We start from the raw sequence: 25,221 nt of genomic DNA on the forward strand, positions 1-25,221 counted from the left end.
ATCCTCAGCCTGATCATCCTTTCGTCATTTGGATGCCCTTGATGTGTAAGGTGTGAGCTACTGAACTGTTTGCCCTAAAAATGAGTACTCCTGACTTCGCGTGTGCATGGTAGAACCTGGGCTGCTCTGCTCCCTGCCCCCGCACTGGGAACACCCACAGTCCCCGCTCAGTGGGGCCTTCCAGTTGAGAGCCACCACTCTGAGGACCTCAAACCAACCGCAAAGTGCCATAATCCCACTCAGGTTCGGTACGTCAGAATTTCTGGGAGGTTACCTGCCAATAGCTGTGTTGATATGAGGCCCACCCTGGAGAACTGCTCTCGACGGCAGGGGTGGGGACTAATGAAGGCCTGAGCCCCAGAACAGCCATTCCTAGTAAGATCAGAAGAGGTCCCCAGATGGCCTAGCAGAACCCAGCAAGAAAAGGTGTGATTCGAGGCACTTGGGCATGGTTGTATTACTGCTACAGGAAAGGTACATGGCCCTTCAGTCTGCCATTTTACCGTTCATTGGATACCTGTGACCCTGCTCTACTGGTGAGATAGGCTCTCTCCAGCTGGTCTGGTTCTAAGACCCTTGATGGAAGCAGGAGTCCCGACAGGTGTGTTCACCAAGCACTGATTGACACATACCACCTGGGAACCAAGCACTGATTGACACATACCCACCTGGGATGTGGAACTAGGGCTGGGTCTGTAAATTACTGGAAAAATCCTGGACTGGATAGTAGGAAAACAAATCTGTGCACTGAACTCTGTTTGATTCCTCACCCGTAAGTACTGGGCATCTCTCAAGACAGACTCCTAAGTAGCTTGCCTACTCAGTCACAAATGGAAGTAAATTTCAATCTTCTGACTAGAAATTTAGGAGTTCTTCACTCTACCTGGAGGCCCAAGTTCAGATACTGTTCCAACCAGGTTTGGATATGTGCTTGACTTCTAGCAGTACGACCTGGAGCAAGTTTCTACGCTTCCCTGCCTCAGATGGTTAGACTAATCATCTGTAAAATGGCAAAAACCAACTTTGTGGGGTTGTTTGGAAGACGGAGTTCATTCATGTGAAGCAGAGTCAGTATTGGGCACAGAACAGTTCACAAATGGTTGGCTATTTGTACAGCGTGGAGAGGCTTTAACCGTCCTGGTTGCATTTCTCAATCTCAATTAGTCTGCGTGTGTCCAGCATCTTTCTAGGCTCCAGGGAAATATCTTGACAGCAGACAGACTTCTACCAACAGGCTTGTACTGGCCTTGATAGGCTGGAATGAGTGGTTGATAGGTGCCCACATTCTTTGGGCTGTTACTTGTGGGTGGCTCCTCTCAGGCCTCAAGTGGGTGAGGTCAACTTCCAAGCCCAGAAGGGCTCCTCCCAGGGGCGGGGAGACCAGCTGGGGACGTGCAAACACATGGCAGGGGTTTTGCTGAAATGAAAGTGGAAGCAAAACCTGCAGACAGACATCGGAAGTGTAACTCAGGCCCAACTTGGAGGGGACGAAGCCACCTCCGAAGGTACAAGCAAGAGTTTAGTTACAGGGGACTGCCACTTTGTACCCAGCTCTGAAGCCTCGGCCCTTGTCAACCGGACTGCAGGCCCACGTCAGTGATGTATGATGATGCCGTAAGTGAAGAGGAGAGTATTGGGGGTGGAGGGAGAAGCAGAAGGACATTCCTTGGCTGGGAACCTGCAGGTATCTCGGGGTCTGGTAGCCTCTTTGTTGCTTAGACCTGCTAAACATCAGGGGAGAAACACAGCTGGGATTACCTCTCCTCTAACCCATTGCCTCAGAGACAATCCTATAGCCTGTGCCTCAGAGCTCATGAATTCCTTGTGTGAATGCGTTTTTCTGAGAGAATTCAGTTCTTAGGTATTTAAAGGGTTCTGTGATCCAAAAAATTTAGGACTCGTTCATACCCTTATCTCCTGAGATCTCACCCAGCAAACTTCCCCTCCTTATATTTCATCCTAGAAATTGAACAGTTCCTCGCCTTACAGTTCATTTCAGGTGAATCCTGGGTCCTCTTCCGGCTCACAGGCAGACGTATTCCTCCTCCTCACAGGCAGACGTATTCCTCCTCCAAGAGCTCCCCTAAGCCTTGCAAGCTGTGGTCTTCCCTTTCCTGACCCGTGATGCCCCAACTGCTAGACTAAGACTGGTCCCCTGTCTAGCCTGCTCACCCTTGATCCCCAGACAGCTGTGGAATGAATGAATCTCCTCCCCTCTCCAGCTTCTGCAGTCTTTCCCTTGCTGCTGCTACTCCATCTGTTATAAATACACAGATGTCTTGCTTGGGAATTTTTCATTTGCCCCACAAGTGTAATAAGAGAGATCACAGGCTCAGGGAGCCTGGCTGGTTCAGTTGGTGAAAGTGGGTAACTCCTGATCTCAGGTTATGAGTTCAAGCCCCACACTGGGTATAGAGGTTACTTAAGAAAAAAAAAAAAAAAGCGGGGGGGGGGCGCCTGGGTGGCTCAGTCGTTAAGTGTCTGCCTTCAGCTCGGGACATGATCCTGGGGTCCTGGGATAGAGTCTAGTGTCGGGCTCCCTGCTCAGCCCGACAGGAGGTCTGCTTCTCCTTCTCCCACTCCCCCTACTTGTGTTCCCTCTCTTGCTGTGCTTCTCTCTGTCAAATAAAATCTTTTTTTTTTTTTTAAGATTTTATTTATCCATTTGACAGAGATCACAAGCAGGCAGAGAGGCAGGCAGAGAGAGAAGGAGGGGAAGCAGGCTCCCCGCTGAGCAGAGAGCCTGATGCCGGGCTTGATCCCAGGACCCTAGGATCATGACCTGAGCTGAAGGCGGAGGCTTTAGCCCACTGAGCCACCCAGGCGCCCCAACTAAATAAAATCTTAAAAAAAAAACAAAAATTAGGGGCTCCTGAGTGGCTCAGTCGATTCAGCGTCTCGTCTGCCTTCTGCTCAGGTCATGATCCCAGGGTCCTGGGATAGTCTTACGTTGGGCTCCCTGCTTGGCAGGGAGCCTGCTTCTCCCTCTGCCTGCTGCTGGCCCTGCTTGTGCTCGCTCGCTCTCTGACAAATAAATAAATAGATCTTAAAAAAAAAAAAATTAAAGCAGATAATCCATAAATCCATACAGTAAAAACTTAGCACACTGCTTCGCACTTACTAAGCATACAGTATGTGTTTATTATTAATGTTACTGGCAACCTTTCAGAACCCCAGTTCTCCGAGATTATTCTTGGGGAAGAAGTGTACTTGATTCACACCCATCTTCTACCTCTGCCAAAACTACTCCCTTAAAGGGCCTTTACATATTGAAAGGTGGGTTCGGGAACCTCTTTTCTTTTAATCACACTAAATTCGGATTTGAGAGACAACCTCTGTTGATAACATTTTGGTGTCTATCTTCCCAGAGTTTTATTTGACAGAAAGAGATCACAAGTAAGCAGGGGCAGGCAGACAGAAAGGGGGAAGAAGGCTCCCTGCTGAGCAGAGAGCCTGATGCAGGGCTCGATCCCAGGACCGTGAGATCATGAGACCATGACCTAAGCCGAAGGCAGAGGCTTAACCCACTGAGCCACCCAGGCACCCCAAGATTTTATAGTTTTTAAAGTAATCTCTACATCCAACATGGGGCTCAAACTCATGACCCCGAGACCAAGAGTCACACACTCTTCCAAAACCGAGCCAGTCAGGTACCCCCATGCATTTTTATGTGTTAATAAAGATCCTTATGAAAGAAAACTTTTTAAATCAACAGAATAGGAATCATACTTTCTATACAGTTTTATATCTTGCTTTTTTGGCTTATTGTGAGCATTTTTTCATATTGTTAAATGTTCTTTATGTCTTTTAATTGTTTACATGATATATTTAGCTATTACCCTATTGGACACATAGATTTCTTTTTGTTTTGTTTTTATTTTATTGTTTTGGTTTGTTTTTAAAATTGTATTCATTTATTTGTGAGGGAGAAAGAGAGAGAGCACAAGGTGGGGGAGGGGTGCAGAAAGCTAAGCAGACTCCCCGATGACCCAGGAGCCCCACATGGGGCACGATCCCAGGACGACAGGATCGTGACCTGAGCTGAAGGCAGATGCTTAACCCACTGAGCCACACAGGCCTCCCTATTTTGTTTTTAATGAAAGTTCTACACCCAACGTGGGGCTTGAACTCAGACCCCGAGAACAAGAGTCACATGCTCTACTGGCCAACCCATCCAGGCACCCATCTTTTTGTCTGTTTTATTTATTTATTTAAAAAAAAAAAAAGATTTATTTATCTGACAGAGATCACAAGTAGGCAGAGAGACAGGCGGGGGTGGGGGGGTGGGAAGCAGGCTTCCCGCTGAGCAGAGAGCCCAACATGGGGCTCCATCCCAGGACCCGAGATCATGACCTAAGCCGAAAGCGGAGGCTTTAACCCACTGAGCCACCCAGGCGCCCCTTTTTGTCTGTTTTAAATAAAGCCACAATAATAATCTTTGTACATGAACTTCTGGCCGTTTCCTTATAAGCAGAACTTTTTCTTTGGCGCTCAGTGGTCACTGAGTGTCCTGATGCCGGGAGTGTTGCTCGTGTCTCATCTTAGTTGGCCTTAATTAGCAACGTTTGGCCCAGCTGCTGGCTCCCCCTCCTTGAAACCCTTCTTCACACTCCTGTTCACCCTCCAGGTGCACTGACCCCTCCCCTGTATTCTTGGCTGGTGCTTCGTTGTTTCCCTGACCTCTTAGTGGTGGGCACCCCAGAAATCAGCCCTTGGACCTCCCTCTGTCTATACCTCCCTTCCTGTTGTTCTCAAGTAGTGTGAGACTTTCTTGTGAACTTACTTAGCTTTGTGACTCTGTGACTATGTCTCCTCTACATGACTAAACCCCAGATGTGTACTTCCAGCCCAGACATCTTCCCTGAATACTAGATCCCTAGAGGCAACTGCTACCCTCCGTCTCTACTGACATGTCAAACAGGCACTTCGTGCCTAATGTGTTCTCAATAAACCCTTCATTTCCTGCCCTAAATCTCTTCTACCCACAGTCTTCCCCATCTCAGAAAATGGCTCTCATTCCTTCCAGTCGCTCAGGCCAAAAAGCTTAGAGTCATCCCAGACTCCTCTCTTTATTTTTTTTTTTGTTCTTTTTTTAAAGATTTTATCTATTTATTTGACACACAGAGATCACAAGTAGGCAGAGAGGCAGGCAGTGAGAGAGGAAGGGAAGCAGGCTCCCTGCTGAGCAGAGAGCTCCATCCCAGGACTCTGGGATCATGACCTGAGCCAAAGGCAGAGGCTTAACCCACTGAGCCACCCAGGTGCCCCAGACTCCTCTCTTTCTTCCACACTCTTTTTCTGATCCATCAGCAACTTCAACCCATCTAGACTCCACGGCCCCTCATGGCCTCCATTACTCCCCCATGGTCCAAACCCCCAACATGGCGCTCCTGGATGCTGTAGTGGCCTCACCAGTGGTCTCCCTGCTTGTGCCCTTTCCCCACATCAGTCTAGTCACACAACAGCCAAGTCATCCTGTCTGTGGCTTCCCACCCCACACTGTATGAAAGATGTGGCATGGTCCAACTCCATCTCTTCCTCTGTGACTTCCTCTCCGGCCCCCAGCTCCTCAATTCCTCTACTCCTACTCATTGGCTTCCTTGCTATTCCTCAGATCCACCCGACAAAAACTCCCATCTCAGGGCCTTTGCACTTGCTCTTCCTGTGCACAGAACTTTACCCCACATGTACACATGGCTTTCTCCTGCATCTCCTTCAGGTAAATGATCCAGTATCATCTCAGCAAGGCCTATTCTGATCAGCCCATTTAAGATGGCCTCTAACATTCTCTATCCTCCCCTGCTTGTCTTCTGCCCATAACACTTACCACTAGCATACTGTAGATTTTATTGATTCTATTTACTGTCCGGCTCATCCTCTAGAATATAAACTCCACAAGGAAGTTGTATCTATTGTGTTCATCATTGTGTTTCCAGAGCCTAGAGCAGTGCCTGGCACTTGGTAGCGGCTCTGTAGCTAATTGGTGAATGAGCGAATGAGAAAGCAAATGAGCACGTGGAGCCCTTTAGCCTCTTTTCCTTGAAGCGCTGCTTCATCCCTCCTCTTCCTCTGTATCTCTGACAGTCCCCAGTCCTGGCCCTGGCCCTCCTTATCTTTGGCCAGGCCTTCTTTTTTTTTCTCTCTGCCATTCCTTTCGTCTCCCTTGACCCCTGACTAAATATAATCCTCAAAGATTAGATTTCTAAGGCTCTGTCCCTCAAAGAGTTCTTCCTTCCTCTTGGCTTCTTCATCCCCACATGTTGTTCCAACCCAGAGTCCTTTCCACCACGTCCTGTCCTTGACCCCTTGTGTCTTCAGTGGCCTTGGGTTTGACTTACTTTGGCCCATTAATTAGCCCTGACAAACCTCAAGTTCCTCATCTATAAAATGAGGTTCGATAGGGTCGCCTGGGTGGCTCAGTCAGTTAAGTGTCTGACTCTCTCACACATATAAATAAATAAAACAAAATCTTTTTTAAAAATGGGAACATAGAGGATACAGGAACCACATTCCCATGTGAGAAAATCTGGGTTGGAGCTGGGAAGAGGCAGCCACTTTAGTGGGGACACGTTCTCTCCAGTTTGTGAGTCCCTAGCACTGCCTCTCATCTGCAGTGACTCTCTGCAGTCATTGATGTCATCTGACCGACCTTTAAGGCACCTTATGTGTAGAAATATGAAGAACTGGGTACCTTTCTCACTCCTCATAAAGCAGCATTATTTGATCAAGCTCTAGCTTTCCTCTGCTTAAAAATAGAGCAAACTAGAATCCCCAGTAGCACGGGCACTTGGGTGGCTCAGTGGGCTCAGGTCATGATCCCAGGGTCCTGGGATTGAGCCACGCATCGGGCTCTCTGCTCAGCAGGGAGCCTGCCTCCTCCTCCTCTCTCTCTCTCTGCCTGCCTCTCTGCCTACTTGTGATCTGTCAAATAAATAAAAAAAATCTTTAAAAAAAAAAAAGCGAACTCACACTGAATGTCTTCAGTGCCCTCTGTAATATGCCCCCATTCTGTCATTTATTCATTGCAGTCATTCATTCATTCAACACACATTGACAGAATGCCTGTTTTGTGGCAGAGACTCTGCTGGACACTGGGGATACAGAGATGACTGGGACAAGAGTCCCGCCTTCCCAAGTGAGCTCACGCTTCTCTGAGCCGACCTTATTTATCAGGCTTCCCAACCACAGAGTGAACCCTGCCAGCTAACATCTACTCCATCCCACAAACAAAGGTGCATTTATTCTTGTCCCTGGTGTCATTCCCTTGCCCATGTTGTCCCTCTCTGTCTCTGGACTCACTCCAAATCACACCCAGCCTGAAAGGCTGCTTAGTACAGTGGAAAGAGTGGCAGTCTAGGGACAAGCTGGGAGATGTGGGGTAAACTGCTCCCCCACTCTGGGCTTGATTTCTTTTTTTGTGGCTATGGAGGGGATGGTGCTTGATTTTTTTCACTGAAAAGCACAGATTAGCAGTCTGGAGTCAGCCTGGATAGGGCTGAGTGACTTCAGGGAAGTCACTTAACCTCTCTGAACTTTGGTTTCCTCATCTGTAAAATAAGGTTAAGAGGGAATTTATCTCGTAGGGTTGTTTCAAGAAGTGAGTGTTGGGTGCCTGGGTGGCTCAGTGGGTTAAGCTGCTGCCTTTGGCTCAGGTCATGATCTCAGGGTCCTGGAATCGAGTCCGGCATCAGGCTCTTTGCTCAGCAGGGAGCCTGCTTCCCTCTCCCCCTCTCTGCCTGCCTCTTTGTCTGCTTGTGATCTCTCTCTGTCAAATAAATAAATAAAATCTTTAAAAAAAAAAAAAGAAAAGAAAAAAAGAAGTGAGTGTTACACTCCATATAAAAAGCTTGGCACAGGGCGCCTGAGTGGCTCAGTGGGTTAAGCCTCTGCCTTTGACTCAGGTGGTGATCTCAGGGTCCTGAGTGTCGGGCTGTGCTCAGTGGGGAGCCTGCTTCCCCCCCACCCCCATGCCTGCCTCTCTGCCTACTCGTGATCTCTGTCAAATAAATAAAATCTTAAAAAAAAAATAAAAATAAAAAGCTTGGCACAGCACCTGACATACAGTAAGTGCTTAATAAATGTTAGCTAGTAGGGATGCCTGGGTGGCTCAGTGGGTTAAGCCGCTGCCTCCAGCTCGGGTCATGATCCCAGGGGGAGCCTGCTTCCCCCTCTCTCTCTGCCTGCCTCTCTGCCTACTTGTGATCTCTCTCTGTCAAATAAATAAAAATAAAACCCTAAAAATAAATAAATAGGGGCGCCTGGGTGGTTCACTGGGTTAAGCCGCTGCCTTCGGCTCAGGTCATGATCTCAGAATCCTGGGATCGAGCCCCGCATCGGGCTCTCTGCTCAGCAGGGAGCCTGCTTCCTCCTCTTTCTCTGCCTGCCTCTCTGCCTGCTTGTGATCTCTCTGTCAAATAAATAAACAAAATCTTTTAAAAATAAATAAATAAATAAATTAATTAATTAATTAAATGTTAGCTAGTAGTATGACATTTAACCACTGTAAGCCCCCACTCCTTCTGGAGGCCTCCCTTGTGATGTTAAGTCCTATGGCACGGTCCCTCCTCCACACTCCCAATGTCCTCCACAGTCCCTTGTGTGAGGGTAAACTGGGGTACTGTTTCCTTCAGACCCGGGGACTGGCCTCTTGTCCCTGTGTCTCCCTGTGTCAGTGCCCAGCACCCCTCAGTAGGAGCTCAGTCAGTGTTTGTTAAACGCAAACATCTCCTGTAAAAAACAGTTGTGACTGTACCCAAGGTTCCTCCTAGACCCCCCAGAGAGCAGCCAGGCCCCAGAGATGAGGCCAGCCAAGTCCCAGCCCGGGGGCAGGGGAAAGGGGTTGGGCTGCTCTGGAGCTGAGCATCAGCTCTGCTGGTGGGAGATTTCACAGTAGGGTCCCCTCTCCCTGGGCTCCTTCTCCAGGAAGGCAGGCGGATGCGTGGTCATGTCCCCCCTGTTCTAACAGGCCCTGGGTGCCCTTCGGGAGGAACAGGCCAGACTAAAGGGCCGGCTGCGGGAGCTGCAGCAGCGGAGAAGGGAGCTCAGGGACCAAGCCCGAGGCCAGGTAAGTGGGGTGGGGTGTGTGTGTGGCCTGGGAGGAAGAACTAGAAGTTAGTTTCTCTCCTGGCTCTGCCGTCTCCTTGCTGTGTGACCTCAAGTATGTGACTTGAACTCTCTGCACCCGCTTTCTCATCTGTAAAGTGGAGCTACCAAACTTGCAGGGCTGCTGTGCAAGGACAAGCGCAGATCTTGGGTCTAACGTGCCAGTTCAGGCGTGACCTAACTTCATCTGCTCATTCACCCAGCTCTTTCAATAAATGTATTCATCCCCAGCATCGATCATGTGGAACGCTTTCCTCCTGAGATGGGGCGGGGTGGGGGGGCTCTCCCACCTTTGAAGGCTGCATCAGCCTCCCCTCCCCCACCTCCAGGTTCCATTCGTGGCAACTGCAGTCCCCCTGGTGTTCCGAGGACACACTCAGCAGGGCCAGGAAGCACCCAAGTGTTTGGTTTCCGAAGTGAGGATCTCCTACCCTCTGCCAGGAGGCTCTGCTCTGGTCACCTTCGATGACCCCAAGGGTGAGCTCTCCAAGAGGCCCCAGGAGGGAGGTTGGGAGGCTTCCCTCACCCCCTCGCCTACCCCCGCTGCACTGACCCTGCTCCCCCGCCCTAGTGGCCCAGAGGGTGCTGCAACAGAAGGAGCATGAGATCCACATAGAGGAATGCCGGCTGCGGGTTCAAGTGCAGGCTCTGGAGCTGCCTGTGTTGACCGCCGTCCAGGTGACAGAGCAGCAGCGTCCTGGGACACGCAGGGCTGCCATGCACTGGGGCCCCGGGAAGCAGGGCCAGACCTCTCCTTCCTATCCACCCCTAGGTGTCCACTCGGGTAAGCAGGCGGAGCGTGCTGGTCAGTGGGTTTCCCGCAGGGCTCCGGCTGAGTGAAGAGGAGCTGCTGGACAAGCTAGAGATCTTCTTTGGCAAGACCAGGAACGGGGGTGGTGACGTGGAGACTCGGGAGCTGCTGCGAGGGGCTGTCATGCTGGGTTTCACTAAGGACACAGGTGAGGGCCCTGCCACGAGACTGGGGTTGATGGAGGCCTCAGGCCCCAGGGGAGTAGAGCCCTGGATGCTAGAGGTCCATCCCTCTCTCTCCCCACAGTGGCCCAGTACCTGTGCCAGATTGGCCAATTCACAGTGCCACTGGGCGAGCGCAAGTTCCCTTTGAGAGTCTCTCCCTACCTCAGTGGGGAGATCCAGAAGGCTGACGTAAGTGGGAAGGTAGAGCATCGGGGGCTGGGCCCCACACCTGTCTGCCTGCCAGAAACTTGCCCAGGATATGATCAGAGCCCCCAAACCCAATTGTCCTTCCCATTGCTAGCCTCTCTGGCCTCCTTGCCCCTCCCTTACCCCCAGGGGCACCGGTCTCTGACTCTCAGGAGACTTCGCCCATCTCCCGGGTCTTTTTCCAGATCACATTCCGGCCGGTACCCCAGTCAGTGCTAGTGCTCAACATTCCCGATGTGCTGGATGGCCCGGAGCTGCAGGATATCCTGGAGATCCACTTCCAGAAGCCCTCCCGTGGAGGTGGGGAGGTGGAGGCCCTGAGAGTCGTGCCCCCGGGACAGCGGGGCCTGGCAGTCTTCGCTGCCGCATCAGACTAAGAGCCTGCCCTCCTCGTCACCCGCACCCCTCTGCCAAGCCTCTCGAACCAGACTGGAGTTGGGCGCACGGGTGCAAGAGATCGTGCGGGTCAACGGCAGCAGGGATTATGGGTTGTGAAACACTGCCCAAGAACAATAAAAAGTGGTGTAACCTTCTTCTCATTTCATTTCCTGAAAGGAAACTTGATTTGAGCACGGCAGGAGGAACCCTAACCATCCACTCTTGGCCCTGGCCTTCCGGGAGCCCACTTTCCCCTCCAACTCTCAAGAGGCAACATCCAGGACCCAGGGTTTGGCTTTTTATTGACACAAACACAAAGGCAGCTTCGGTAAAATGGGGTGGGGTACACAAAAGCAGAAATCGCACTTCACACGTTTAGGCCTTGTTTAGACAATGAAGAGGCTGAGCCCCTCCCCCACCTCCCCCTGGCAGTGGCTGGGCAAGAACCCTACCTAATTCCCTATCAGAGAGCAGACGCAGTTACACCCCTACGCCAGGAAGCCCCACTTTGGTTCCAGCGGCCTAGGTCCTAAATCGCCCCCCTCTTTATTCCCCTGTTCCATCTCCCCACCCATGTAAACAAAGTTTAGGGCTGAGTTCGAAAAGCTGCCCCCTGCTCTGAGAAGGCAGTGGGCCTCCCTTGATGACATGGGAAATGGGATTTGATTTTTACTTTGGTCCCAGAACAAAAAACAGATGGCATCGCCTCTCAGAGCTCTGTCTGGTAAGTGCCACACTTGCCTGCAAGGCTGGGAGAGCTTCCCCGCCGCCTTCTCCTCCTCCACCACCCAGAGAGAAATGACAGCCCCAGAGACAGGACATGGCACAGACCCCAGGCGGCTCGGGGCTGCCCCCCCACCCGCAACTGGCATGCACACAGATTTTTGGCAGTGTTGTGGGACTGGGAGGCAGCAAAACCCCAGCTCCAGCAGAACGAGGAAGGCACTGGGGAGTACGGGGTAGAGAAGGAGGTGTGAGACAGGGACACCCCCCACACACATACACGCACAGGTTTTCCGTTGCTAAGGCACTGAGAACAACTCCAGAGAACTCAGTGAAGGGTGAGGGGCGGCAGGGGGGTTGATGGTGGGGGGGACTCTGTGTCCCTCCCACAGAGCTGTGACCTAAGGGAGCAGTATGAGTCCCACCCTTGTTGTAAGAGGCAACCTTGGTTACAAGGGGCAGAAAACCCAGAGGTGGAAGAAGCCCAAGTGTGCTTAAGGAGACGGGGGCAAGAGGACAAGGCCATGCAACGAGGTGACAGAGTTCAGAGGGGGGCACTGGTCGGCCTGGGTTGAAGGGACATGAGGGCAAGACAGGGACATGCTGGATTCACACAGATTGGCCCCATATCCTGAGCTGACGTTTCAATTCTTTGGGGGTGGGGTGGGGGTGGGGCAGGGGCAAGAGTGGGAGATGAGGCGGTGGAGGGGGAGCACACAGAACTGGACGGAAAGGGATCGGCTAACCTTGGCACAAAAGCAGCACAGCAGGCCCAGGGAAAGGGTGGGGGCAGGAAGCAGCCGGCCTCCCTCTGACCCTCCCTGTCCCCTTGGCAGGGCCCAGACATCCAAGTGGTCACTTCCCAACCTCTTCCGAGGGCAGGAAGGGGGCGGGGCAGCCCTGCCTCAGGAGACAGAACAGGGCAGGGGAGAGGCCATCAGGATGGAGACCTTCAGGGGAGAGAGGGCAGAGCATGATGACAGAGGATGAAATGTGAGAGTTTGGAGACCAGCACAGTGCGGCCCCTGGTGTCTCTCTTCCCGGGGCCCTGAGGGTCTGCCAGTCTCCGCCCTAGTTCTCCTTTTCTGGTCCAGGTACCAGGAGGACTTTGCCCACATTCTTCTTCTCCTGCATCTGCCTCATGGCGTCTGCCACCTGGGGAGGAAGACAATACCCGGCTCCCAGGGCTGCGCAGTGCCCGCGCCCCCCCAGAGCCAGCCAGAGGAGGCAGCCCTTCTCTTCCCAGGAACCCCAGCCCCCAGAGCCCCCCCACCCCAACGCAGGGGTCCCACTCACCTTCTCAAAGGGCCACACAGAGTCGATGTGCGGTTTGATGCGGCCCTGGTTGTACAGAGCCAGGAGGCGGGCCACCACGCCTTGGACCAGCTCCACCTCGCCCTCCAGGTAGCCCAGGTGGAAGCCACACACGGCGCGGTTGGCGGGCAGCAGCTGCAGGGCCGTCACGCTGAACTGGTTCCACCATGTGCGCGCCAGGGCCATCAGGTTCCGCTTGGGGCCCGTCAGCAGGTTGGCCATTCCTGCAGGACGAGGCAACGTGGCCCGTGAGTCTGGGTGCCCGGCGCATCCCTGCCCGAAACAACGCTCCTCGGCCCCCAAGGGCCAGTCACAAGCATCATCCCCAGCAGTGCGGGGAAGGACAGGAGGACCCCCCGCCCGCTGGCTGCCAGGCCCAGATGCGCTCCAGCAGACTCGAAACTGCCCCCATCTTTATTTATTTGCTGATTTTTCTGGGTGTGAGTTTTTCAGATGAAAATGCAGCTTGCCCAAGAAGCCCAGGAGAGCAGAACGAAGGCAGGCGGATGAATTTTGCATCCAGAATAAACCCCAAAGAGGAGCACGGAAAGAACACAGAATTCACTGCGTGTGACTCGCAGGAAAAGGAGCAAATGAGAATGCCATCAGCTGCACCCCGGAGGCAGCGATCTGGACGCCTTACCCGTCCTCACTCTAACCCTGATGCCCGCTTGAGTCCCGGAGTCCCTGGGCCTCCGCAGCCTGCCCTTCAGACGCAGCTGGCTTCCCCTCACAGCCCTCTCCACCCCCGGCCTGCAAACTCACCATAGGTGACCACTTTGCCCATGGGTTTGAGGAGGTTGTAGCCCTTGGCAGTATCTGACCCACCCAGAGGGTCCATGACGATGTCCACTCCTGTCGGGGGACGGGGGGAGCCAGGAACAGCGTTAGGTGCCCCTCCCTATCCTAGGCCATCCTGCCCCCGCCCAGACCCCAACCCCCAGCTGCACCTTTCGGGGAGATCTTCTTGATCTCATCCACGTAGTCAGTCGTGTGATAGTCAATGGGGTGTGTGACCCCGTTCTCCTTCAGCACCTCGTGCTTGCTGGCCGAGGCCGTCCCGAACACCGTCACGTTCTCCACCGTGCGGCACAGCTGCAAGGCGGCCATGCCCACACCCCCTGCAGCAAGACCCTTTCATGAGGCAGGAACTGGAGTCACCCCGCCGCCGCTCTCCATTCTTGCCCCTCAAGGACTCTGCTCATCATCCTCAATGGGCCTAGGAACATTTTGAGGCTTTCTCTCCTCACAACTGGGTCCAATGGCCATGACTTAGAAATGGGGGGGAGGGTAGCTGGCAAAGGAGGGGCCGCCGGCTGAGGGCACGTTGCTATGGATAGCACACCAGGCTGGACCTGGAGCCTGAATGTTACCACGGCAACAATAAGGCAGAGGCCTCTGGGAGCCATAGGCCAAGGCAGCCTGGTGTTGCCATGACGACCGTCCAGACAGGCTGCAGGGAAGGGGCCCCAAGGAAATCTGGGTGGGGTAAGGAGGGGGGATAAAGGGAGGGGGCCTGTCACCTGCGGCCATGTGTACCAAGACGCTGTGGCCGGGCCGTAGATTGCCGAAGTCAAAGAGGACCATGTAGGCTGTGATGTAATTGACCAGCAAGGCAGCCGCTTCCTCGAAGGTCATGGCCTCAGGCATGTGGAAGGTCTGGGCTGAAGGCACAGTCACCTCCTCCTGCCACATGCCTGACCGGATCAACACCATCACCCGGTCCCCTACCTTGAAGAATGAAAGAAGAGCATCATTCAGTCCCTCATTCATTCACCCACTGGCGATTTATGACCTTCTACTATGTACAAGGCCCTCTTCCTGGCAATGAGGTAGCAATAAAAGCAGCCACAGTCCTCCTGCTAATAGTAATAATAACACCATGGAAAACAGTAACAACTTACCCTTACTGGAATGCTTGCCAGAGGCCAGGCCCTATTCTAAGAACTGTAATAAGCCTATTACATATAAATAGTCGATTAATCCTTCCCAGCTCTTTGAGGTAGATACCATCCTTATCTCGACTTTACAGATCTTGTGCTTCTCTATTGTGTAAGACCCCTGAATGCAAGAAGCTTATACTTAGGGCTGCACGAAGTATTGTTAAAGACATCAAACTGTTTTGGTCAAAAAAATGGACTCTGCTATTTACTGACAGTGTGACCTTGGGCAAATAAAAACTATTTAACCTTTCTGAGCCTCAGTTTTCTTGTCTGTAAAAAATAGAGCAATTATGAGGATTAAGTGGCAAAAAAAAAAAATCACTCAGTAATTTTTAGCTCAAGAGTTCACAGTATTAGGTAATAACAACGATAAAGTCCCTGTAAAGCCTCTAGGGTTGATGCAATTACCTCATGAGAAGCCTCGAGCCAGCACTACTGGGGGCCCAGAAAACACCCTCACCCAGAGATAGGGAGCTGGGGTGGTGGACAAGGACAGCCACACAGCCCCAGTCCAAAAGGAAGAGACAACCTGTCCCTGCAGCCAGCCCTGGCCACCTGTACAAGAGCCTCATTGCAGGAGGGAAAGGGAGCTAAGAAAATAGAATCTCTCCCTCCAGCTTAGCCTCTGGGGTCAAGAGGAGGCCAGAGGAAAGGCAGCAATCGTCGGAGAAAGCAAGGCCTCTCCTCACTCTGAAGGCCATGGAGAGAAAAGTGTGGGTTCTATTCCAGGACAATCCGGGTCTGTTTTGGTCCCTGCCAGGGATGATGGGAATTCTGTATATTAAGGAGACCTGGGATCCATGGAGAGAGGGCATGGGGTTCCCACACACACCCCTTTTCATGTCCTCAAAGCCCCATACCCCACGGATGAGGACTGAAGGCAGGCTGGGATGTTTCCTTGCAAGCACTGGCCTGAAATGAGGTCTGGGGAATGGAAGCATTCCACATTAGGACTCAGGACTAGGAGACTCAGAAACAGCCCAGGACTGCTGGAAAGTGCAGTAGTCAGCCAGGGTTGTGACCGATGTGGCCCAGAGCCAGGCTCACCTACCCAGGCTAAGGCTGACCCCTAGGCCCATCACAGGTCAGGGCCATGAACCCTCCCCTTTCCAGACATCAGGAGGGAAGGAGGGCTCTCCCCACAGAATCCAGCCTCTTACATCAGGTTCTTGCCCTGGACAGGATATCCTGTATTTACTAAGCGGAAAGTGTGGGGAGGGAGGTTAGGTGGGTGGCCTTCAAACATGAACTACAATTCCCCTCCCAACTCACCCACCACACATACACAAATTTCTCTTAGCACCTTCTCAAGAGCGGGATTACTCAGAAGTCTGTGGAAAGGGTGGGGCCAGAGCTGGATAGAGGCAAAAGCCCTCTAAGGAGGAGATGTGGACAAGCACAATAAATCCAAGAATTCCAGCTCTGGGACCTGGAACTAGCAGATCCTGCAAGAGGAATGCTGCGTCTGAGCGGGCCTCTCTTGCAGGGGGCTGATTCCAAAAAGAAACACCCAAACAAATGACGTGCAAAGGCTTCACCCCGGGTCCCTCAAAAAGTCGCTCATTTGGAACTCTCCGCTGTCCGGGTTTGTGGCCAAGATTAATGATAAACGAAAGGAGAAACAGACCGGCAGAGCTGGGCCAACCTGCTCCCAGTGCCACACCCCCATACCCCAGTCCAAATGGGCACCGCAGGGGTTTCTGAGCCCAGGGTCCTCCCGGAGGAAGGGGAAAGCAGAGGCGTGTTCCCCCCACTCCCGCCCCCTCAACGTTCCCAAGGGCAGCCTGGGGTCGTGGCTCCGCTGGCTGAGTCACTGAGTCACTGGAGAAGGAGATAGTGCAGTCACGGGATACAGAGAGCCTAAGACAAAGATCCAGAGACCCAATCTCGCTCCCACCATCGCCAAGATCAGAGCAGCAGTGTAAATCCAGTGGAAGAGCGGGTGGCAGGCTCCCTCTCCTCCATGATGGGCGTGCCTCGTCTCTTTAGCCCTGCTCTGGGAGGGGCCTCCTCACACCCCCACAGACCACGGGGCTGCATGTGACTGGGGCTCTGGCAGGGTCATACGTCCCCGCCCAACCCGGACTACACAGCTCCTCACGCTCCCTCAGGGGTAAAAGCACTAATCCGTACTCAGGGTCACAGACCACAATTACCCAGGCAGTGTTTGATGGCGGGGGGTACAGGTGTGGTTTTAATCCGGGTGTTGGCGGGGGGGCGGGTGGGGGGAAAGCTGTAAGGTCATTGTGCGCATGCGCCCGGGTGCCTTATTGTGTCCCCCCACCCCAACCCTAAACCACCACCGCCGCCGCCGCTTCTGGGCGGCGGCCACAGTTAAAAATGGTTGGGGAAGGGGCGGTAACTCTATCTACACTACCTACCCTCCAAAATAAACCCAGTTCCCCAGGGCCCTCGTAACACAGGCTCCTTCCCAACGCCTTCCATGACCGTCTGCTCGGGTCGGTGCCAGTTTCTTCTGCCCTGCCACACCCCCGGCCCCCGCCCACTCAAGCCCCACTATTCTGTGGCCTGGGCAGCCTCGCCCTGCCCTGCCCTGTCCCGCTCACCTTGCGGTCGTTGACTCCCTCGCCCACCGCGATCACGACGCCGGCGCCCTCCATGCCCGGAGTGAGGGGCAGCGGCGGTAGCCGGTCGTACAGCCCCTGCCGGGCCATAAGGTCGGCGAAGTTGAGCCCGCAAGCCCGGACGCGCAGCGTCAGCTGGCCGGGACCGGGGGCCGGTGCCACGGCAGGCCGGCTCTGCAGCTTCACCTTGTCGTAGCCGCCGAAGCCGGTGAGCACCAGGCACCGCAGCGGCGGCGGCGGTGCTGCGGCGGCCCCCTCGGAAGTCGCGGATGGCTGGGCGTCGCCAGAGGCCTCGGCTTTCGGGGGCTGAGAAGAGGCGTCTTCTCCGGCCCCTGCTTCCGCCGCCGCCACCACAGTGGCCACCTCGGTTACCTCTCTCTCCGCGGACATGTCTGGGACTCCCGACGAGAGCGCAGCTGGACCGAGGGTGCACAGCTGGGGAGGGCGGGGCGCGCGGCGGGAGGAGTGGCGGCTGCGGACAGCTCGCGGGAGAGGCGGGGCGCCAGGCCGGGGGCGGGGCCTCGCGGGCTTACTTAAAGGGCCAGCGGCACCGCGCAGTTGTTGCAGGAGCGCTGAAGGTGGAGACCAGGAACGTTTGGAAAGAGACACGCGCGAGGGCATTCTTAAGGTCATGCAGACTGCGACTTAATTTTATTTATTCATAATAAAACTTATGCAAGTTAATATGTAAAAGGACAGTCTGAAGGACAATCACAAAACCTGAGCTTACATCAGATTTGGGGAGCCAGCCACCTGTGGCGTAGAACACAACTAAGTTGTTCTTCAGGCTCAAACTCTACCCATATGTGACCCATTCTTGTGGTCTTGCAGTGGCAACTTGGAGCAAGGAGACCGAGTCTTTAAAATTTTCCATCTGACTGTTAAAGCTCTGTGCCTCAACTTTCCCTTCTGTAAAATGGTGATGATATTTCTTGCTCTAAAAGATAAAATTAAATGGAGTATAACCGATTTAAATAAGCGCTTTTAAAGGGTAAAAGATGTCATGCAAGCGCGAAACAGTGGTGTGATTATCGTTAGACTCTGAATCAAGCCTTAAATGACTAGAGCTTGTCTCTGGCTCCATCAGGACTGTCACTGTAGGCAATTCTATCTTCCTCCCCATCTCTGTCTCCCCTAAGTATCCACCAGAGGACGCAGCTCCCCCAAAACTTTCCACCCTGAGCTCGGCTGGAGAAACTAGTCCACACTTCCCTGTTAGTCCAGGCCCGCGGTTGAGACACCCCAGCCCCAGACTAGGCCGTCCGTTGCTATGGGGACGGAAAGCCATGATGTCACCATTGACCGGGTGGGTGTGCTGGAGTCCATACCTTCATATCCCCAAGACTCCCTGCCGGGACGCTGAGAGAGGAGAGGAAAGAACGAACCAAAAAGACTCCCTCCTTCTCTACCATCTCGCGCCCCCTCATGTTCAGGAAGTGGATGGCTGCCCCCGCGCGTGTCCGCACTAGCACACCGGCGTGTACGCGTGGGCACGCAGAAGGCCCGAGCCTCGCGCGTTTGCCGCTTTCGCCCTACACCTCAGAACTTCGCCCGAACTCTACCCCGCGCCCCTCTCCAAAAAAGTCAAAATAGTCAAATAAGCCCGGCTCGGCACACCCCAAACCTAGAAGGGTTCCTCAGATCACCCCCGCGCGCTGGACCCCTGCTGCTGGCCCTCGGATTCCCCGGGCCCCGCCCTGCTCCTCTGGGCCCCGCCCCCCCGGCTGCGCGGGCGGGAGGCGGGGCCGGGGGCGCGGCTGTCGGGCTGGGGGCGGGGCTGAGGGGGGGCCGCGGCCCCGGGCGGGGGCTCGGCGCGGGCCCGCGAGATGCCGGTGTCGGCGGCCGGAGCGGCTGCAGCTGCAGCGGCGGGGGAGGCGGTAGCGGGGCCCCGGAGGGGGGCTGCGCAGGGGGCCGGCGCGTAGCCGGGACTATGGAGGGGCAGAGCGGCCGCTGCAAGATCGTGGTGGTGGGGGACGCGGAGTGCGGCAAGACGGCGCTGCTGCAGGTGTTCGCCAAGGACGCCTACCCCGGGGTGAGGGACCCGTGTCTCGGGAGGAGGGCGCTGAGGACGCGGGGGTGGGTGATTAGGGCCCTAGGGACGGACCGAAATGGGTGCCGGGGTAACCAGGGTCTAGAGAGAGGGGCTTGGAAAACCAGGGACCGAGGGAGACATTGGGAGCTCTGGGGGACTGCAGAAGATTGGGGTGGGAGGAATTGGGGAGCAGGATGAGAAGAATGGGGTTTGGGAGAACCAGAGGATCCAGGAGGGGACACTAGGGGAATGTCGGGGGTCCTGGGCATTGGAGAGGGGAAGAACTAGGGCTGAAGGGACCGGGAGGGGGTCTGGGACCTAGTGGATATTCCGCTGAGGCGTCCGCTCCCGGGATCTCCCCTTTGCCCAACACCAGACCAACTTGTGTCCAGGGGCTGGGCTGCACGGTGTGTGGGAGCGAGGATGGCATTTGTCTGGGATGGAGACTGAAGGATCTCATCTTGACCCATCTCTCTCTGCAGAGTTATGTCCCCACCGTGTTTGAGAACTACACCGCGAGCTTTGAGATCGACAAGCGCCGCATAGAGCTCAACATGTGGGACACTTCAGGTAGCCAAGTCCTGGGGGGTCACCCTGACTTCCCACCTTTGCCCCTCCCTTAGCTAGACCCTTAGGCTCTAGTTAAGACCAGTCCATCCATCCAATTTGAGGAGGAAGGAAACCCAATTTTCTGCTTAAAGCTGGAGAAACTGAGGCAGAGCTTGCAGAGACACATAGAAACCTTGTCCTGTGGGAGAAAGCCCAATATCCAATCCTCCCAGCTGGATTCTGCCTACCTGGGAAAGTTGGGAGGAACGGATTTGTTTTGGAACATGTTTCTTAGGAGATAGGGCTGGGTTTAGAAAAGACATTTAGAATTTCTTTGCGGGTCAGGAACTCATTCTATAGACTGAAGTATAGAAATCTGAGATGTCCCAAGTGGGTGGAAGAACTCTGCCCCTGCCCCTCCCCCTTCTCCAAAAAAGGAGGATGGTTTTTATTTCACTCAGCTCCCCTGGAGGGCTTTGGAAGATGTCTGTCAAAGCCCAGAAAGCACATGCAGAATTTTGAGAATGTTGAGAGATTTTATGAGCTTCTCAAAGACTCAGAAAAGATTAAGAATGATTACTTTTAGAGAAGCCCCTAGGGAAGTGGAGAGCTGTTTTCTGCCATCTAACCTTCCCTCTGCCTGCTCCCCTCCTTGGAGAAACCCAGACTCCTTGATGGGTATTAATTATTGCTCTTTTCCATTCTCTGCTCCTAGCGAGCGTCTCAAGGGTTGGTAAGGTCTCCCATTTCCTTCCAGGGCTCCCACCCACTCAGAACCCTTGTGTGTCCCCTCCCTCCCTGTCTTCTCTCAGGTTCCTCTTACTATGATAACGTCCGGCCTCTGGCCTATCCTGATTCAGATGCTGTGCTCATCTGCTTCGACATTAGCCGACCAGAAACACTGGACAGTGTCCTCAAGAAGGTGGGAGCCTGGGGAAGCAGGACAGCTAGACTGAGGGGGACCAGAAACCATGGTCCTGATACAACATGGGCCAGAAGGAAGGAGTGATACTGAGGGCATGGTCATCAGCTGGAGAGTGTGTGAAGCTCTCATCCTTCCCCATTCCCCTCACCCTCTACTCCTGACCCCCACTACCCCTGCTTCCAGGAAGTCTGTCCTCAGAGCTGGATTCAGCATCTGGGGGAGATAGAGGAGGGCAGGGAGAAGTACTCAAGAGATTCCTTATCCATCCTCCCTGTCTCCTTGGGTGTGGGAGCACCAGATGGAGGTGATGGGAGTGCTGCTTCAGGAACTCAGGAGAGCCCTGTGGTCCCCTCTCCAGGCCTCTATTTCCATGAGAAAAGCCCCCCATTGAATGGACAGAAGTCAGCTAAGAGCCCTAGTTCCCAGGTGGGGGAGGGAGGGCAGATTGGTCTGTTCTCAGGAACAAATCTGGGAAAGGGGTTGGGAATGGGAAGGTTTCAGGCCTGTAGACCCTGGTAGACCCTTCGTGGCTCCTGAGAGAAGTAGGGCCCCTGACCCTACAGCCCTACCCCGGCCCTGTCTGTCCTCCCTCCCCTTCTTCTACACCCCATCCTGCTGCTAGCCCAAGCCCACCATCCCCACCTTCTTGCTCGCATGGCAGAGTCGAGAGGGGTGCATGGTTTCTGCATGATGTGAGGAAGGGTGCTCTCCTGGCATGGAGCAAGGGTTCACCATGTGCCTCTTCCCACCCCACCCCTCCATAACTGTTTTCTTCCCCCAAATAGTGGCAAGGGGAGACTCAGGAGTTTTGCCCCAATGCCAAGGTTGTGCTGGTTGGCTGTAAACTGGACATGCGCACCGACCTGGCCACACTGAGGGAGCTGTCCAAGCAGAGGCTCATCCCCGTTACGCATGAGCAGGTGGGACTCCTGACCTCCGACCTAGTCCTTGCCTCGACCTCTCGCTTCTGCCCATCTCTGATTTGAAAACATCTTACTTGGCTCCTCCCCTACCTGGCCTCTGACCTCTGACCTCCAACGTGATCCCTTGGCCAGACCCCCACACCCCCCCATCCCCCCACTCCCACCTTCGTGCCCTCAGCCTCCCTGCCCCTCTCGGAGCTGCAGGCTAAGGCCCGTAACTGACTCCATGCTCCATCCTTCCAGGGCACTGTGCTGGCCAAGCAGGTAGGCGCTGTGTCCTACGTGGAGTGCTCCTCCCGGTCCTCCGAGCGCAGCGTCAGGGATGTCTTCCATGTGGCCACAGTGGCCTCACTTGGCCGTGGCCATAGGCAGCTGCGTCGTACTGACTCACGCCGTGGACTGCAGAGACCTGCGCAGCTGGTGGGCCGGTCGGACCGGGGGACCGGGACCGAGAGCGAGATACACAAGGATCGAGCCAAGAGCTGCAACCTCATGTGAGGGGCCGGGATGAGGCAGAGCGTAAGGAGGGGCGGAGAGGGCACAGCGGTTCCCCTGCTGCACCTGACCTCCTGACCGCCTGACTCAGTCAGAGACTTCAGAGCAGGCCAAGGGAGCCATCCTCCTGGGCAGGGGAGCCGAAGGCAGAAGGGTGCCACCATTCCCCATGTCCTCATCCCCCTCCTCCCCACGGGAAGTGGAGGAAGCCAGCGGGACAGGCATCTGGGCTGGGAGCTGGGCTGGAGAGGGGGCTGGGGAAGCTGGCATCAGGCAGTGACTTCGGTGGAGGCTTAGTCTATGAAGGGTGCCTTCCCTCCACACCCCCAGTATCCATATCCTGGCCCTGGCTTCCTTCTGTAAGCAAAGTGTCCATTCTATAACCTTCCCTTTTCTTCTCCTTTCCCTTCCACTGCTGTTCTCACCCATTCTAACCTCCAGGCAACACGCACTAAATTAAAAAGCAAGTTGAAAAGCCCCTCCCCCGTCTACCCACAGTCCTAGCTCCCTCAGTCCCTTCCCTCAACTGTCCCCAAATAAAGCCCATGTCCACGGAAAACGGCTGTGGCTTTAGTTTTGTTGCTTTCTAAAAAACCCAGTCTACCAGTTTCTAGCAGCAGGAAGGGAAGTTAGACTTCAGGAAGAACTTACTTGTCTGGGCCCACAGAGGAAAAAAAAGCCAAGGGTCGGATTAGCAGTGTCCTTTTAGGAGCCAGAGGTGGGGAGTGAGAGATCTTGGGAATATTCATCTCAGTTAATGAGCCAGACAATCCTAAGGCCATCTGTGGGGTTTAGAGTAAACTGATGTGTAATTCATTCCTCAGCCCAGCTGGGGCCCCCTGCTCCCGTGGGAAGGGTCTTGCTGAAGTGGTCCAGGCCCCTCTTACACCATCTCCACCCCCCCAGCTTGGAATCTGCTGGTGCTCCAGGAGTTGTGGGGGTAGGGAAAGTTTCAAAAGCCTTCCCATCACAGAAGCTGACTCTTCTGTGCAGTGAGTTACCCAAGGGGACAGTAGTTTGATTCTGGGGTTTCCTCGGAGGTGGGGGCGGGGCTATCACCTCTTTTCCGTCTTGAGCTCCGGGATGATTTTGGAGGGGACCTCAGCTGTGAGTTAAGGTCACTGCCCGCTGCCCCCCCCACAACCCCAACCCCAGAGAGGAGGAAAGCCTGTGGAGGGGCTGGCTGGAGCTCTTGTTGCCCGGAAAGACAGTGCTGGTCTGTTTTCTTGGGAGTCTGGTTTCACATTGTCCTGTATTCCCTCCCTGGCTCTGGTCCCACTGGCCTCTTTTCGGTGACATTCTCCCCCAGGAACCATCACTGGCACTCCCCTCCCCCAGCCCCCGCCAGTTCTTCCAGACACATTCTGGGAGAGAACACAAACCGCACCCTCCCATCTGCTGGGTTCCCCCCGAATTCGCAGCCCATCCCTCCTTCATTCATTCAGAGGCTATGCCCTAAGCACTGACTGTGCCAGACACCGGCTTGGGATTGTGAAAGGACCAGACTCTGTGCTCTGGAGGCCAGCCCAATGGGGAAGAGAGGTACCCCAGGTGTGACAGAGCCTTGTGTGTGGCAGGGCACCCAATCCTATGAGCCAGGGCCTGAGGGTTGCACAGGGGTTTGTATGGCGGGCATGGAAGGGGTAGGAAAGGCACTCTGGGCAGAGGGTATAGCATGGGCAGACCTGTGGCAAAGAGCAAGAGTGTGGCACTGCTGGGGGACTGCCATGGCAAGGAGGGCAGAAGACAAGGCTGGGAAGGTACATCAAGGCCACCGCAGGGCCCACGAAGGAACCAGGTCTTCGTTCTAGGATGTGAGGAGGCACCAGGGATTTTAAGCAGAGAATGAAGGGACCAGATTTGGCTTTTGGATAGACGAGTATCTGGATGAGGGGATGGGGGCTGGGGGGAATCTGGCTCTGAGATGTGTCCTTTATTATTATTATTTTTTTAATTTTTAAAGATTTTATTTATTTGACAGGGAGAGACACAGTGAGAGAAGGAACACAAGCAGGGAGAGTGGGAGAGGAAGAAGCAGGCTTCCAGCCTAGCAGGGAGCATGATACAGGGCTCAATCCCAGGACCCTGGGATCATGACCTGAGCCGAAGGCAGACGCTTAATGACTGAGCCATCCAGGCACCCTGAGAGTCCTTTAAAACAGCTTCTCCTTCCCTATGCCAGGGCCCAGTCTCGAGAGGAAAGGAACCCCACCCACTGCTGGCTCATCAGACACCCCTTTCCCTCCTTCTCCTACAGGACCCTGTCCTGGTCCATCTCAGCTAATCTCCTCAAGGATTTTGGGACAGCTTCAAGGGTACTGGGCACCCAGACTAAGGTTAGGAGCTGACTCCAAGACCCTCCTCTGGGATCCCGATGGCAGGAGCAGGAGAGGGCTGGGACCGAGCTGGGGGCCTCTGAGGTCTGAACCCTCCCCCATGGGGACCTGCCCCACCTCCAACCTGGTATTTGGGACCATGGCTTTTTTCCCCCACTTTGGACTTTGATACAAAGCCAACCCAAGCCTATAGCCACCAAAGTGCAGAGCATCTGGGCCCCTCCCTTCTCCCAACTGCCCTCTCCTGCCTCGATCAGGCGATGAAGAAGCATTTCAGTATCCGCCTAAAGCAAACATAATTAGGAAAATAAATCAGCGGAGGAGCCCCCAAAGTTTAATCCATTTCCAATACCACCGGGAATAGGTCGTGGTCTCCTCTGCAAGTCTGGGTTGCCAGACGTTTGATTTCTGGGGAGGGGGCTGTGTTGCTGGGCTGAGGAGCCCAGTGGATGGGAGGAGGGAATGGGGCTGTTTCTAGATCCTCAAAGGCCCTGGCAGCCTGGAGGGAGAGGACTCTAACCCCACCCCCAGCCCAGATGCAGGAGTCAGACCCAGTCAGACCCCGCTTCCTCCTCCGCAGCTGTTTCCCCCACAAATTAGACACCCGTTTGGGAAACAATGTAGCCTCGTTAATCATTTAATGAAATAAACAACTAATCACGCTGTGAGGCTGCCAGGGTTTCTTACCCCCCCCCCGCCCCCCGCAATCAGCCTGCCCTGGAGGGAGGAAGGAG

General features: G+C 54.4%; 3 protein-coding genes across 3 annotated transcripts; 2 read left to right on the forward strand and 1 right to left on the reverse strand.

The window, feature by feature from the left end:
- Positions 1-1,423: 1,423 nt before the first annotated feature.
- Positions 1,424-10,818, forward strand: IFI35 (interferon induced protein 35). The gene is made up of 7 exons (XM_032871733.1): positions 1,424-1,614; positions 8,966-9,064; positions 9,432-9,579; positions 9,674-9,780; positions 9,875-10,061; positions 10,160-10,266; positions 10,470-10,818. Exons 1-7 carry the CDS (start codon positions 1,600-1,602, stop codon positions 10,659-10,661), a joined length of 855 nt encoding a protein of 284 aa, XP_032727624.1. The 5' UTR covers positions 1,424-1,599; the 3' UTR covers positions 10,662-10,818.
- Positions 10,819-10,943: 125 nt separating this feature from the next.
- VAT1 (vesicle amine transport 1) lies at positions 10,944-17,697 on the reverse strand. Its single transcript, XM_032871732.1, has 6 exons — positions 17,210-17,697; positions 14,223-14,430; positions 13,650-13,820; positions 13,465-13,554; positions 12,682-12,923; positions 10,944-12,540 (listed from the first exon to the last, which is right to left on the reverse strand). The coding sequence occupies exons 1-6, from the start codon at positions 17,615-17,617 to the stop codon at positions 12,457-12,459; spliced, it is 1,203 nt and encodes a 400-aa protein (XP_032727623.1). The 5' UTR covers positions 17,618-17,697; the 3' UTR covers positions 10,944-12,456.
- Positions 17,698-19,040: 1,343 nt separating this feature from the next.
- RND2 (Rho family GTPase 2) lies at positions 19,041-22,710 on the forward strand. The gene is made up of 5 exons (XM_032871739.1): positions 19,041-19,259; positions 19,742-19,829; positions 20,621-20,730; positions 21,519-21,653; positions 21,900-22,710. The coding sequence occupies exons 1-5, from the start codon at positions 19,158-19,160 to the stop codon at positions 22,152-22,154; spliced, it is 690 nt and encodes a 229-aa protein (XP_032727630.1). The 5' UTR covers positions 19,041-19,157; the 3' UTR covers positions 22,155-22,710.
- Positions 22,711-25,221: the final 2,511 nt, after the last annotated feature.

The sequence above is a fragment of the Lontra canadensis genome, unplaced genomic scaffold (assembly GCF_010015895.1).
Source record: "Lontra canadensis isolate GAN:19392208 unplaced genomic scaffold, GSC_riverotter_1.0 scaffold43, whole genome shotgun sequence".
Lineage (NCBI taxonomy): Eukaryota > Metazoa > Chordata > Mammalia > Carnivora > Mustelidae > Lontra > Lontra canadensis.

What these genes read in the sequence shown, in the direction of transcription:
- IFI35 (XM_032871733.1), top strand. An exon ending in CTGTGTTGACCGCCGTCCAG is followed by an intron (nt 9,781 to 9,874) that starts GTGACAGAGCAG and finishes ATCCACCCCTAG; the next exon opens with GTGTCCACTCGGGTAAGCAG. An exon ending in GGGAGATCCAGAAGGCTGAC is followed by an intron (nt 10,267 to 10,469) that starts GTAAGTGGGAAG and finishes GTCTTTTTCCAG; the next exon opens with ATCACATTCCGGCCGGTACC.
- VAT1 (XM_032871732.1), bottom strand. Translation starts at nt 17,617, where the DNA reads ATGTCCGCGGAGAGAGAGGTAACCGAGGTGGCCACTGTGGTGGCGGCG. An exon ending in CTTGGTACACATGGCCGCAG is followed by an intron (nt 13,821 to 14,222) that starts GTGACAGGCCCC and finishes GTCTTGCTGCAG; the next exon opens with GGGGTGTGGGCATGGCCGCC. An exon ending in CTGTGTGGCCCTTTGAGAAG is followed by an intron (nt 12,541 to 12,681) that starts GTGAGTGGGACC and finishes CTTCCTCCCCAG; the next exon opens with GTGGCAGACGCCATGAGGCA.
- RND2 (XM_032871739.1), top strand. Translation starts at nt 19,158, where the DNA reads ATGGAGGGGCAGAGCGGCCGCTGCAAGATCGTGGTGGTGGGGGACGCG. An exon ending in TGGACAGTGTCCTCAAGAAG is followed by an intron (nt 20,731 to 21,518) that starts GTGGGAGCCTGG and finishes TCCCCCAAATAG; the next exon opens with TGGCAAGGGGAGACTCAGGA. An exon ending in TCCCCGTTACGCATGAGCAG is followed by an intron (nt 21,654 to 21,899) that starts GTGGGACTCCTG and finishes CCATCCTTCCAG; the next exon opens with GGCACTGTGCTGGCCAAGCA.